Source organism: Drosophila kikkawai, chromosome 2R (genome assembly GCF_030179895.1).
Source record: "Drosophila kikkawai strain 14028-0561.14 chromosome 2R, DkikHiC1v2, whole genome shotgun sequence".
Classification (NCBI taxonomy): domain Eukaryota; kingdom Metazoa; phylum Arthropoda; class Insecta; order Diptera; family Drosophilidae; genus Drosophila; species Drosophila kikkawai.
The window spans coordinates 2,675,953-2,689,872 of NC_091729.1; the positions used below are offsets into that span (position 1 = coordinate 2,675,953).

General features: G+C 41.9%; 3 protein-coding genes across 4 annotated transcripts in view; 1 reads left to right on the top strand and 2 right to left on the bottom strand.

Annotated features, from left to right (window-relative positions):
* Positions 1-1,248: 1,248 nt before the first annotated feature.
* On the bottom strand, positions 1,249-4,371 carry LOC138928104 (uncharacterized). Its single transcript, XM_070284425.1, has 6 exons — positions 4,339-4,371; positions 3,861-4,263; positions 3,546-3,760; positions 2,543-2,782; positions 1,618-2,435; positions 1,249-1,567 (listed from the first exon to the last, which is right to left on the bottom strand). The coding sequence occupies exons 2-4, from the start codon at positions 3,940-3,942 to the stop codon at positions 2,543-2,545; spliced, it is 537 nt and encodes a 178-aa protein (XP_070140526.1). The 5' UTR covers positions 3,943-4,263; positions 4,339-4,371; the 3' UTR covers positions 1,249-1,567; positions 1,618-2,435.
* Positions 4,372-4,608: 237 nt separating this feature from the next.
* LOC108083839 (uncharacterized) overlaps positions 4,609-13,920 on the bottom strand; it is a 36,440-nt gene continuing 27,128 nt past the window's right edge. The window contains exons 5-8 of one of the 2 annotated variants that reach the window (XM_070284837.1): positions 5,315-5,916; positions 4,858-5,256; positions 4,722-4,791; positions 4,609-4,645 (exon numbers count right to left, since the gene is read on the bottom strand). In XM_070284837.1, the coding sequence (XP_070140938.1) occupies positions 4,725-4,791; positions 4,858-5,256; positions 5,315-5,376 (528 nt within the window). In that variant the 5' untranslated portion in view covers positions 5,377-5,916 and the 3' untranslated portion in view covers positions 4,609-4,645; positions 4,722-4,724. Of the gene's footprint in view, positions 4,646-4,721; positions 4,792-4,857; positions 5,257-5,314; positions 5,917-13,920 lie in introns of those variants that run through there. The other variant, XM_070284838.1, reaches the window with a different exon arrangement.
* LOC138928008 (uncharacterized) lies at positions 5,401-7,280 on the top strand. The gene is made up of 3 exons (XM_070283905.1): positions 5,401-5,517; positions 5,598-5,853; positions 7,102-7,280. The coding sequence occupies exons 1-3, from the start codon at positions 5,401-5,403 to the stop codon at positions 7,278-7,280; spliced, it is 552 nt and encodes a 183-aa protein (XP_070140006.1).

Sequence of the window (13,920 nt, forward strand, 5' to 3'; positions counted from 1 at the left end):
ATAGTGAAAATAAAATAAACGGAAGGCAGCCGGGAAGCCACGAGGGTGACCAGGAGCCGGTCACCAGGCAACCAAAGGAAAGAAGGGAAACAGCTAGGCAGGAAAAAAGTGAGTCCGTTCCAAATGGAACCAAAAAATGAGAAATAAAACCATGGATACGTTTACAGGACCCTAGCTGCCTCCTGGAGGCGAAAGTTCTGGGCGGGAATAAAGAGAAAAAACGGCCCCAACCCCAAAGTCGATCAGGTCCCAAATTCCGGAACTCCAAGGCCGAGGTGCCATCGTCTCAGCTGAGACAGAGAGACGGAAGCCCCGAAAAAACCCACGGCCAGAATATAATTTATTTATTTAATTATTTATTGAATATGAGGTTAAATTATTTATTTAATTCCACAATATTTATTTATTTATTTAATGTATTCATCCCATACATATTCCCTAATTATTTATTTATTAAATTTAAATTCACGTTATTTATCCTAAAGTGCCCGAGCTAATTGATATTGTTTATTTGTGTGTCGGTGCGTAAAAATGTGTATGTAAATATGCTAATACAATTATTTCTCAATGTAAACACGCCATAACTTAAAAAGACACCAGATACATTAAAATTAAAAAGAAAAAGCATGTAGAAATCAAATCAAAATAGACGTCCATGAGCACAAACAAATTCAGAAAAAATTATCATCAAATCTTAAACCAAAAAAAAGGATATTTGTTGCGGCTGCGCTGCGAAGGCCGGTTGGTCTTGTAAGGGTATTGTTGAGATTAAAATTCGAAAGTCCCGTCTCAGTCCCTTCCCCTGATTGGAGCTCCAAGTAGGTAGGATGCAGTGCTGAAAGAAATGAGGGTACATTTAAATAATTGTTGACAGTCATATACGTTTATACCCGTACAAATTGATCGTGGTCCTTCTCCGTTGTTCGCCACTCTACTTTATTCATCGTCACTTAAATAATTTCCGTATTTTCCTGTATTGTTATGGCCCATGTGATGTGCTGAAAAAGGAGAAATAGCCAGGAGTAGGCCGGCGAAGTCCGCCTGCAAAGGGGAGATCCGCCAGAGATGAAGTTCCGGATCTCTGGAAGGGAGGGGCGTCCAGGGCGATTCCAGCCAAGCCCGAGTCTACGTTCCGAGAGAGAAAGAGAGAGAGGAATTAGTCCTGCCGTAATTGTAGTATAGAAATGTAGTTTGTTTACCTTCCATCTCGTTTCTTTGTTTTTTTTTTGTTATTTATTTTTGCGGATTCCAGATCAGCTGGAATTTATGGTGCGACCTGCGGGCGAATGGGAAGAAATCCCCCCTGAGAGAAGACTGGCTAGCCGGCCTTGTCCCATCGAGGAAACAACAGGTCGTAACATAATGGCGCCCAACCATTAATAGGTAGCGAGCGTCCTTCCGAAAAGGACAATCGCACCCACAATGCTGATGTAGAAACAAAAAAATATTTTCCTGCCGAGGGCTGAAATCCAGGTGGTCCGGCTGTCTAGGTTGGAGCGATGCGATGGCTTATGTCGGTGGTTCCGAATGCCGTGCATAATAGCTCCCCGCAGGAAAACCTGGGCTGCTGGAAGAGAATAATAAACAAATAAGAAGTTTTGTTAGTAGTAAACTCACCTAAAATTGGGGATTTCCCAGATGAAAGGGATGGCACTAGCGGCGACAAACGTCAGCTAGGAGGCTCCCTATCATGGTGGACGTGGGAGGATCTCCAAACAGAGGATGAAGTATGCAATAGGCTCCTGCCGGTTGCGACGCGGAGGTGTGCGAGGAAATGGCTGTTCTCCGGGTGGCCCATGGGAACACAGGGTTCACTATGCGATGCATCCGGAACGGCCAAAGAACTCGCAAACACATCCGCGGCACAATTGGACAGGAAGCCGACAGAGAAGTGAGCGCCCTCGATGCTCTATCTTCCGAGCAGAAGATAGTGGATCCGACGGAGCTCGCTGGAAATAGCAATCGATCTCGGAGTAGGCAAGAGACGCGAAAAAGCAGGAGGTAGTTGGCTCCGGCATGGAGTCACTTTTTTTTCCCCCCTTTGTTGTCCAGTTTGAGTTTTTTGTTTGTGTGTTATCCGTCTAGAAAGAAAAGCGTGTTAAGTATTAGGCAATAAATAGGAGTGATAGGTACAGAGTAGGTGAATGGTCCAACAATACAACTTGCGGTCCAGAGCTGGGAACATGACCACTAGAACTCCCCCGCCGGATGGTCAGCAGGGCCGAGAGGATGAAGGCGCAGTAGGCGGTGCAGTAGGCGGTGCAGTAGGCGGTGCAGCAGGGGACAGCTGGGAGTTGTCTCCCCCACGCCGCGGAATCCCGAGTGAGATCGCATCTTCGGTGAATGCCGCGGTGGCCCAGGCGTACGAGACACACCGGGCGGCGGCGTCAGATAACATCAGCCGGACGCTGCAGGAGGAAATCCGAAATGGGTTCCTAGAGATGATGACAAGATCAATCAGGTGATCCAGCCGTTAAAGGAAACGGCAGCCGTAGTCCGGACGCTGCAGCAGCAGGCGTCAAAGCCGATGGCGGATACTGACCTAGACCCAGACGCCAGGAGGCGGGAGCCGCCGCGGGAGCGTATCCAAAGTCCCAGCGGGAGGAGGAGGATCCGAGGATATCACTACCGAAACCTCCGAGGCGACACAGCGGCCACGCTGGCTGGGACGTCGGCGCCGGATGGTTTCCAGGCGGGCAGCAGCAGACAACCGGCGGACAGCGATCCAGATGTCAGACGGCGGACGACGCCAGAAGAAACAGCGCCGAGGGCCCTCGGGGTCCTGAAAGAAGAGAGGAGGCGGTGAGAGGTGTGCGAATCGAGAAGTGGGAGATCTTCTTCGACGGCGCACAGTAGCGCCTCTCGAACAATTAGCGTTGCAAAAATCGAAAAAGTCATGTTCGCAAAAACGATTTTAATCATACTTTTCGACTGAAAATTTCCCAAGGATTCAGAATCTGCAATAAAATCTATTTTAAGATTTTTTTTGTAGACGATATGAGCATTCAAAGTTGAACTTTCTTTCGTTTCTTGCATCATACCAAAAAAATTTGTAAATTTGTCGACTTTGAGGTAATATTACATAAAAACCATACAGCCAATGGTCATGGTTTTTACTTTAAATGATAGATAACATACATTCATAAACTTTTAATGAACCTAATAAAAAACGACACTTTGGTTTGGGCTTGTACAGGTAAATCGCTACCTGCCAGGTGTCAATTTTTTCACCTTCTGCCTTAAGTAGTCTATAACTTCTGAAGCCGATAAAAGCCACCGACTACACTATGTCTTTCCTGAACCAGAATTAACTTTCATCTGCTGCGTCGAGCTGCGTCTGCGAAAATGCAACGACATAAACCAAAACCACTCAGGGTTAAATATACCAAAATACCGACACAATTTCATACATTCCAAGAAATACTAATAATAACTAATACTAACTGTAGCGCGTGGCGGTTACACTTTGAATTAAAAAAATATTTCTTTTTTCAGTTTTCAAATTATTTTTATTTGAGCATTTATCCATTATGTGGAATACCTACAACGGTAGTCTCGGTGTTCCTGGGACCATGTGCTGAGTAGCTTCTACCAGCTGATGCGAGGCCAGGGCGCCGAATGGTATTGGCAGCATGTAAAGGAGAATACACCGCAGACCAGGGACGACTTAAGGAGAGCCTGGTGGCCAGATTCCCTGGCATAGGCGGCGAGTTCGAGCGGCGGCGAGCGCTCCAGGACCGACGGCAACAGCAGGGCGAATCTGTGGAGGAGTATTTCTGAGCGATGCGGCGGCTGGGTAACCGACTGATGGCACCCATACCGGAGTCGGAGATGATACGAATAGTCAAGAAGGGACTTACCGCCGAGATTCGTGTATGCCCTGAGGGTATACAGCGTGGAGCATCTGCGTGAATAGTGCCTGGAGGTGGAAGAGGCCTTCATGAAGCGGGAGGTCAGACCCACCTATCGTGGGCCGTCCAAGTTTCAGCCAGGCGGACGCCAGGTTGAAGAGGTGGCAATCGACGGACCCGAGGTCGAAGCGGGAATGGAGGATCCGGTCGTCCAGGAGATCAAGACCGAGATTGGCCGTCGCCAGAGCGGAAGATTTTCTGCTACCGCTGCGGGAAACCGGAGGTAGTCACTCCGAACTGCTCGGTGTGCGCGGGAAACGCAAGGATGAGCGCAGGGAAGGTTGGAGACCCGCGCTCGAGATTCAGGCCCAGCCGAAATTGAGTTATTTGCGGACCCCAAATATTAATTCACCTACAAATAAAGTTAGCGATTTAGCCATTAGGAGAAATAACAGTAGGACAAATAATTTAAGGTATTCAGCGGTACTTTGAGGCCCGAAACCGCATATTTAGCAGTCACCAACTGGATGGGATGCGAACTGTCAGCAGAAGGCTCCTGAAGGCGGGGAAACAATTTCGGCAGAGGCACCAAACTCGACGAGCCGTGATGGAAACCGTGTGCCGAGGAATGGGAAGCGATCCCCGAGTCTTTGCTGAGGTCCTCATCCAGGGCAAGCGAGTGTCCGGATTGCTGGACACAAGCGCGTCCGTCAATGTCCTCGGGAGAGGCAGCCGTGAGTTGCTGGAAGAGATTGGCGTGAGGATGGAGAAATACCTGTCCATAGTAAAGACTGCTGCGGGAGAAGATAGATCGAACATCGGGCGAGTACACGTGCCGGTATAGTTCAAGGGAGTGGAAAAGGTGCTCACCTTCTACGTGTGCCCGTATTTGAAGCAGGCCATGTACCTTGGGATCGATCTCCGGTTGGTGGCGGAATGTCTGAGGAAGGCAAATTTGAAGATAGGGCTAAAAAAGTCGAAATTTTGCTTCAAAACGCTGAAGTACCTGGGGTTCATCATCGGCGGAGGGACACTCCGAATGAATCCGGAAAGGATCGTCGCGATCCAAAAGATTTCCGAGCCGAAATCGGTGAAGGAACGGCGGAGCTTTTTGGGCACAGCGGGGTGATACCGGCGGTTCATCAAGGACTTCGCAGCCATGGCGACACCGCTCACGGACGCCCTAAAAAAGGGAAGAACCACGCGGTTAGTGCTGGGCGAAGAGGCCAAGAGCGCGATACAGGCGCTGAAGAACGCTCTTACTTCGGCCCCGGTTCTGGTCCAAGCTGAGTTTAAGCAGCCGTTTAATGTCCAGTGCGACGCGTCAGATCTTGGGGTGGGAGCAGTCCTGTTCCAATATGACGAGGATAAGAACGAGCGTCCGATAGCCTTCTTCTCTGCAAAACTGAACAAACACCAGGTAAATTATTCGGTGACAGAGAAGGAGTGCTTGGCAGCAGTACTTGCCATAGAAAGATTTCGCCCTTATGTGGAACTGATGCCGTTCACGGTAATCACCGACCATGCGAGTTTGAAGTGGTTGTTGACCATGAAGGACCTCAGCGGACGCCTAGCACGATGGTCCCTCAGGCTGCAAGGCATCGACTTCGAGATTTCGCACCGGAAGGGAGCCGACAACGTGCTGGCCGATACGCTGTCCAGATGCGTGGAGGAGCTGAAGCTGGATGCCTCCGACCCCCTGGGATTTGCCACGACGGAGTTCCAATCTGCCGAATAAAAAATCAGGCTCGCCTACCGGACGTTCGCGTGGAAGGCGACCTCATCTTTAAACGCCTGGGATTCGGGAGATTGGAAGATGAAGTCGAGGGTGGGCCGTGGAAACTATGGATTCCGGCATCGCTGACAGCCGGGATGATCGCGACGGCTCACAAGGAACCGACGTCGGGACACGGAGGAGTAAAGAAGACCCTGCAGAAACTCCAACGGCAATATTACTGGCCAGGGATGACGACGCAAGTTCGAGACTTCGTGGGACGATGCAGTCAGTGCAAGGAGGCAAAGCCCCCAAATTACCGCACGCAGCACAGTGACCGATTTGGCTGTTCTAGCGGCAGAAATGGAATTTCATAAAAAGTAACGATAAATTTACCAAGTTTGAAATTTTTATCAAATCTTAACCTAAAAAGAAATTAAACTTTACACCTTTAATTTAATTTAATTTTTTATTTTTTACTTAAAAAATTTTTTTAACTTAAAATTTTTTTTTATAATTTTTAAATCCTTTTTTTTAATATTGAATGAGTTTGTATTTTGTTTTTAAAGATGTTATTTAAAAAAAAAGCCACAAACAAATATATTTCAATTTTCCGAGTCTGAATCGGAATTTTCTTCTTGCATATGTAGTCTACAAGTAGATTTTGACCTTTAATGTCAAATGAAACTGCTTTGCTCGAACTATTAGCCGCACTTTTGTTTAAACTTGTTATTAGTGGATCCGACGATACCAACAATAAGTGCAAAAGATCCTTCATTGTGTTAGACCGAGAGTTTTTGCGAGTATGGTTCAACCAAAAATTTCTTAAGTAATGTTTGCTGAAAATATCCTAAACTTTAGCAGGGGCAAGTAAGGGCAGCTGATCTTGGTTAATTTACACACTAGACGAACCATAGTTTAGCAAAGTTATACAGTTTTTGCGGGCCGGGACGAGCTTCACAAAGATTTAGTCTACAGAAGCTGAAACATGCTTTTAAAAAGGGGGCTACAAACAGTGATGGTTTTAAACATAAACTACAAATACAACATCTACTCACAGGTCACAAAACATTAATTTTCTTATTCTACATACCTTAAGCTTTAAGAAAATGGAGAACTTGTTTCAAAAAAGGTGAAATCTAATAAAATGTCGCAAATATAAAATAGAGTGCAGCAACCGAGGTATAAGCTCTGAAAAATAGTGTGCTACCATATGTTGACTTTGATTGTTAACAGCTGATCTATTTAATCGCTATGATCGGTTTCAGTATTTTTTTGTTTGTATATATGATTATATTACTATCGATAGAAAATAAAACTTTTATTAATTTTAACAGTTGAAAATATTCTTAATCTGCCGCTAGAACAGCAAAATCGGCCACTGTGCGCAGGTCGAGATAGGGCAGGATGTGGTGACGGAAAGCCCATTCCAGAAACTATATATAAATTTTCTGGGCAAATATCGACGGTCGAAGCAAGGGAAAGCCTGGATATTTGTGGTCGTGGATCACTTCTCAAAGTTCATATTCCTATTAGCAATGAAGGAAGCCACAGCCACCAGCGTCGTCGAGTTCCTGGTGCACGAAGTATTCTTCAAGTTCGGCGTGCCGGAAGTGATACACTCCGACAATGCACAGTGGTTCGGCTTGTATGGAGCTGCGGCCATAATTACTTCTAGATGTGCTATCGCTATGAAACTTTCACCAAAAATCTAGAAAAATGTTTTAAGTATATCCACAAAAAATTGGCCATATTGCTCGACTATATCATATAGCTGCCATAGAAACAATCTGTTAAAAATCAACATTTAGTATGAAAAACTTTTTTGTTTTTCAAAATATCTTAACCAATTTTACAGATTATATGTTTGGTACAGGTTTATATATTCCTACCAACTTTGGTTAAAATCAGATCTCTATATCGTATAGCTCCCATACAAAATTTTTATTAAATTATTTTTTTTCCAAGACCTAACTTTAATTTTTAAGTTTTTGTTCTCTTAATGAGAACGTTAGTGAAATATAAGTTCCCAAAAGTAAAAAAAAAATATTCACTTATATATTGTGTGTTTAATTTGTTCAGCAACAATCGTACGCAGCTTAAGGGGGGGTAAGGTTAATTGGGTGCAAAACTCACTACTTTTCAAAAAAATGTTGTGACGAAACGGCTAAAATTAGCTTAATGAATTAAATACCATATAATAACACAACATTTGAACAATTTTTTTTTTTAATTTTTGTATTAAAAAATATTTTCATGCTTACGAGTAATAGCGAATCTCCTGAGTCCCCACAAAAAAAGTTTATTTTCGGTGTACATCCTATCCTAACTGTCCACAAAAACATCCGATATCAAAAAAATATATTGTATTCACTAAAGGATACGTGCCCCGAGGTACTCAGATGACGTTTTTATTTTTAACATTTTTTCCCAATTTTTTATCAACCCGGATTATTGGCGCTGGCAAAATTTGACCTTGAAAAAAATAAATATTAAAATATTAACGATTACAACTACATCCGCAACTTTCCGCACCTAACTTTAACGAATTTAACATCATAAAACTCTAATAAATTAAAAAAAATAAAATCCTTTCTGGGAATCGTGGGGGATCACAACTAAAACTTTAGGTAAACAAATTTAAGACACACAAAACAGGTACAAACAAATAGGTTTCACATATCAAGTTAGATTTTGTTAATTTCATATCAAGTTAGTATAAATTAATTTCATAAAGTAAAATAAATACCTTGACCGAAAACCGGTAACCGGAAACGGCAAGATTTTTTCGTTTTAGAAAACGAGAAACGGGCACCTTTTTCTGGCCGGAATGAAAAGTAAATGGCTTTTTTATATGAAATCAGATCTTATTTACAAAAGGAAAAAATACTTTACTCAGTGGTATATTGACCTTTATTCCACACCACCACAAGATCATTCTGGCATGTAGTTATTTTATAAAAAATTTATTTCTGACCCCACCTTATAATTGACAACAAAATTTTGGCCGTGTTCAACAAGTTTTCTCGTTTTGGCGATAGGTCGATAGGTTCACCGCAAAAAATTATCGCCAAGGCTGCCATATTGTTGGTGGAACGAAACAGCCAGTTAAAAATACTTATAAAATATAAATAAATACATTAATAACTTTAAAGGACCGCCAAAATGGTTGTTTATAAATAATGATATTTAATTTGATTACTTAAATGGTCAAAAATAATCAAATAATTAATTGAGACCACCGGAATTAAGCGCTTAATTTCGGGAGGCAATGCGACCCCGCTACCAGCCTCTAATTATCCCGAACGCTCTCTCTTTCTCTCCCTCCGGACTTCCAGTCCATAGGGCTTCCAATCCGCTCTCCCATGCTAGGTTTAAGTCTTCTTTGTATAGTTAGTACCAATTTGCTTCTCTATAAATAAAAATACCGACGCATGACGCGTAAAACCCCGAATAGTCTCAGTGTTCTTTTCTTCTTATCGAGTGCATTTCAGATTAAAGCCGCCCCTCCAAAAACAATATAATAGATGAAAAACTACAAAAATATATTATTTAGTTTTTAATTTAATAGTAATATCGTTAGATAAAACGAATTGAACAGTAAAATTACATATCTACCATTAATATAATAATATATTAAAAAATTTCGATTTATTTTTAGAATCTTAAGCCCGTCAGAGTAGTCGACAAAAATCCGCTGTCTAAATTTAGACAGCGGCCAAACTCCATATAAAAAAACGGTGTCGAAAAAGGAAGAAGAAGAAATTGAGGTATGGAATTTAAAATGTGGCGCCAAAGCTACAAGCAAGCCCAAAATAGTTGTTGCCGTTTTTTCTGTATATTCTTGCCCCAATATGTCCCCAATTTTTACTTTTTAATATAAACCGCCTGCCTCTACCTTATTTTAAAGATTTTGGATGCCTATACCACCTATAGACACTCCGGGGAATTGGCTCTTTGTTAGAGAAAAATCATTAGAAAAACTAAAATTCCTTGTCATTTATTATATGTTTGGTACAGGTTTATATATTCCTACCAACTTTGGTTAAAATCAGATCTCTATATCGTATAGCTCCCATACAACATTTTTATTAAATTATTTTTTTTCCAAGACCTAACTTTAATTTTTAAGTTTTTGTTCTCTTAATGAGAACGTTAGTGAAATATAAGTTCCCAAAAGTAAAAAAAAAATATTCACTTATATATTGTGTGTTTAATTTGTTCAGCAACAATCGTACGCAGCTTAAGGGGGGGTAAGGTTAATTGGGTGCAAAACTCACTACTTTTCAAAAAAATGTTGTGACGAAACGGCTAAAATTAGCTTAATGAATTAAATACCATATAATAACACAACATTTGAACAATTTTTTTTTTTAATTTTTGTATTAAAAAATATTTTCATGCTTACGAGTAATAGCGAATCTCCTGAGTCCCCACAAAAAAAGTTTATTTTCGGTGTACATCCTATCCTAACTGTCCACAAAAACATCCGATATCAAAAAAATATATTGTATTCACTAAAGGATACGTGCCCCGAGGTACTCAGATGACGTTTTTATTTTTAACATTTTTTCCCAATTTTTTATCAACCCGGATTATTGGCGCTGGCAAAATTTGACCTTGAAAAAAATAAATATTAAAATATTAACGATTACAACTACATCCGCAACTTTCCGCACCTAACTTTAACGAATTTAACATCATAAAACTCTAATAAATTAAAAAAAATAAAATCCTTTCTGGGAATCGTGGGGGATCACAACTAAAACTTTAGGTAAACAAATTTAAGACACACAAAACAGGTACAAACAAATAGGTTTCACATATCAAGTTAGATTTTGTTAATTTCATATCAAGTTAGTATAAATTAATTTCATAAAGTAAAATAAATACCTTGAGCTTCAAAATCCATTTTAAATAATATTAATTTAACGACTTGAACAGTTACCAGACAGATTTAAAGTGCGCTTTTGCTTCGAAATATTTCACCACAGCTCCGATGCGCTGTTGAAATGAACACGTGTTCATGCTTTTGATTCTATTTTTAGAATGTACCGTTGGGTTTCCAGCGAAAAGCGGTTTGCAACTTGGTAGATTGGACATTTTAGAGACAAACTGTGTAAATTTAATTGTAATATTTTCAAATTGGTTTTTTTGATTTTTGGCCTCTGACGGAACCACTGTGCAATGGTAAGCAATTCGTCTCGAAGGCGTTCCAAGACATGATGGAGGCATATGGGGTACAACATAGGCGGACGGCGGTGTATTCCCCGCAGAGTAACGCTGCAGAGAGGGTCAACCGGACGGTGCTGGCCGCGATTCGGACGTATCTCGAGGAAGACCATCGGAACTGGGACGCATTTCTGCCGGAGACCGAAGTCGCGATCCGGAATGCAGTGCACGAGGCGACGGGCGTGACTCCTTTCTTTGCAGTGTTCGGGTAGCACATGTACCTGCACGGCAGCTGCTACAAGTTGGCCAGGAAGCTGCAGTCATTGACAGACCACGAAGTGGCCACCTTAAGCTGCCAGGACAAGCGCAACATTATACACGAACGTATCAAGCAACACCTGCATCAGGCGTACTAGCGGAGCAGCCGGCAGTACAACAAACGCGCACGGGAGTTTCACGTTAAACCAGGCCACAAAGTCTTCCGTAGGAATTTCACCCTGAGCGATTTCGGGAAGAACTACAACGCCAAGTTCGCCCGGAAATTCGACAGGTGCCGATTCGTGAAGCCCGTAGGGAACAATATGTTCGAGCTGGAGGACCTGGCGGGGATGCCTATCGGCATCTACCATGCAAAAGACTTGCGGCTGTAAAGTGTTGCATTCGGGCGGTAAGCCTTAGGCGAAACAAATATCGTCCGGGATGCGCACCGAGATAAGTTGGCAGGTCCAGGAAGAGGGGAAGTGGATCCCACCTAGAGCGTCTCATACGATCCACACCGGAGGGGAAGGTGGAAGGTATGTGCCGATCGCGAGAGAGGCTAGCTACACCAACACCAAGGCACCAAAAAGCACTGGCCTTAGAAGCGGTTCTCGACCCCGGGTGAGAGAGGCGAGAAAAGTGAGTAAAGGAATTGGTGGGAACCGAGCCTATATAGGGCAATGTGACCGCTAATGGCGGCCAGTAAGAAAAAAACGGAGCCGGAATGAAAACCGTTTCCCACTAAACCGCCAAACAAAAAATCCGCCAAACCGAAAAAAACCGAAAAAGTCAGTAAAATTACGGAAAGTAAAGAATATAAATTCGGACGGGACTGCGAGAGAAGAAAATAGTGAAAATAAAATAAATAAATTAATAAATACAAAGTTTAACTTGTTATCTTATTATAATATAAATATATTTATACATATTTATATACTGGTCTACTCCGGTAACCGAAAACGGCAAGATTTTTTCGTTTTAGAAAACGAGAAACGGGCACCTTTTTCTGGCCGGAATGAAAAGTAAATGGCTTTTTTATATGAAATCAGATCTTATTTACAAAAGGAAAAAATACTTTACTCAGTGGTATATTGACCTTTATTCCACACCACCACAAGATCATTCTGGCATGTAGTTATTTTATAAAAAATTTATTTCTGACCCCACCTTATAATTGACAACAAAATTTTGGCCGTGTTCAACAAGTTTTCTCGTTTTGGCGATAGGTCGATAGGTTCACCGCAAAAAATTATCGCCAAGGCTGCCATATTGTTGGTGGAACGAAACAGCCAGTTAAAAATACTTATAAAATATAAATAAATACATTAATAACTTTAAAGGACCGCCAAAATGGTTGTTTATAAATAATGATATTTAATTTGATTACTTAAATGGTCAAAAATAATCAAATAATTAATTGAGACCACCGGAATTAAGCGCTTAATTTCGGGAGGCAATGCGACCCCGCTACCAGCCTCTAATTATCCCGAACGCTCTCTCTTTCTCTCCCTCCGGACTTCCAGTCCATAGGGCTTCCAATCCGCTCTCCCATGCTAGGTTTAAGTCTTCTTTGTATAGTTAGTACCAATTTGCTTCTCTATAAATAAAAATACCGACGCATGACGCGTAAAACCCCGAATAGTCTCAGTGTTCTTTTCTTCTTATCGAGTGCATTTCAGATTAAAGCCGCCCCTCCAAAAACAATATAATAGATGAAAAACTACAAAAATATATTATTTAGTTTTTAATTTAATAGTAATATCGTTAGATAAAACGAATTGAACAGTAAAATTACATATCTACCATTAATATAATAATATATTAAAAAATTTCGATTTATTTTTAGAATCTTAAGCCCGTCAGAGTAGTCGACAAAAATCCGCTGTCTAAATTTAGACAGCGGCCAAACTCCATATAAAAAAACGGTGTCGAAAAAGGAAGAAGAAGAAATTGAGGTATGGAATTTAAAATGTGGCGCCAAAGCTACAAGCAAGCCCAAAATAGTTGTTGCCGTTTTTTCTGTATATTCTTGCCCCAATATGTCCCCAATTTTTACTTTTTAATATAAACCGCCTGCCTCTACCTTATTTTAAAGATTTTGGATGCCTATACCACCTATAGACACTCCGGGGAATTGGCTCTTTGTTAGAGAAAAATCATTAGAAAAACTAAAATTCCTTGTCATTTAATTCATTTAAATTTAGTGCGGATAAATTCTGACGCAATCTGTGCCTTTTGCTGTTGTACAACAGCCAAAATAGTTGGTAAATGCTCCATTTCAAATTTGCAACTGCCAATTCGACAGTCTTTGTTTACGTTTTCATGAGCCACAGCTGATCGATCAGATGTTCGGATGGTGAATGTGCTTTGACGGTGTGTGGGAACACGAGCTTCACTTTTTTTAAAAATCCCAAACGTTCCTCACAAATGCGCTGTGTGGGAAGACAGTATTAACCTGCAATACAGTTTTCCTTAGCTTACATACCGCAGTTTCTCTTCCCTCTCTCTGTGATGGCGCAAATCGGTGTAATTCGATCCGCCAAATCTAAGGTTGCCTTTGCCTAAATCAGTGTGCCCTAATACATTTACTCCGAAATCCTGACACAATAAATACTGACTCCTTGCGGCTCTAACTGAAACTTGACTAACTGTCGATAGCCCTAATCCGTTCCGCGACATCCCCGCCCCCGTGAAGCGAAGCATTCACCACGTCCAGGACAGCTACCTTCGAAGCGGGACGCATTGTCGTCTTGGCTAGATTGTTAGGTACTCCATCTCTTCTGATGAACACCTCTTCCACGACGCCTCGTTTCCACTCTATTCGTGGTAATGCCGGATCACATATGTACACCAGATCTCCTCGACGAATGGGCTCGACGTGCTGGCACCATCTCTCCCTGCGCACAAGCGTCGGCAGGTACATAA

What these genes read in the sequence shown, in the direction of transcription:
- LOC138928104 (XM_070284425.1), bottom strand. Translation starts at nt 3,942, where the DNA reads ATGAAGGCCTCTTCCACCTCCAGGCACTATTCACGCAGATGCTCCACG. An exon ending in GGCATACACGAATCTCGGCG is followed by an intron (nt 3,761 to 3,860) that starts GTAAGTCCCTTC and finishes ACTCCTCCACAG; the next exon opens with ATTCGCCCTGCTGTTGCCGT. An exon ending in GGAACACCGAGACTACCGTT is followed by an intron (nt 2,783 to 3,545) that starts GTAGGTATTCCA and finishes CTCTTCTTTCAG; the next exon opens with GACCCCGAGGGCCCTCGGCG.
- LOC138928008 (XM_070283905.1), top strand. Translation starts at nt 5,401, where the DNA reads ATGAAGGACCTCAGCGGACGCCTAGCACGATGGTCCCTCAGGCTGCAA. An exon ending in CCGATACGCTGTCCAGATGC is followed by an intron (nt 5,518 to 5,597) that starts GTGGAGGAGCTG and finishes ATAAAAAATCAG; the next exon opens with GCTCGCCTACCGGACGTTCG. An exon ending in AGACTTCGTGGGACGATGCA is followed by an intron (nt 5,854 to 7,101) that starts GTCAGTGCAAGG and finishes TATTCCTATTAG; the next exon opens with CAATGAAGGAAGCCACAGCC.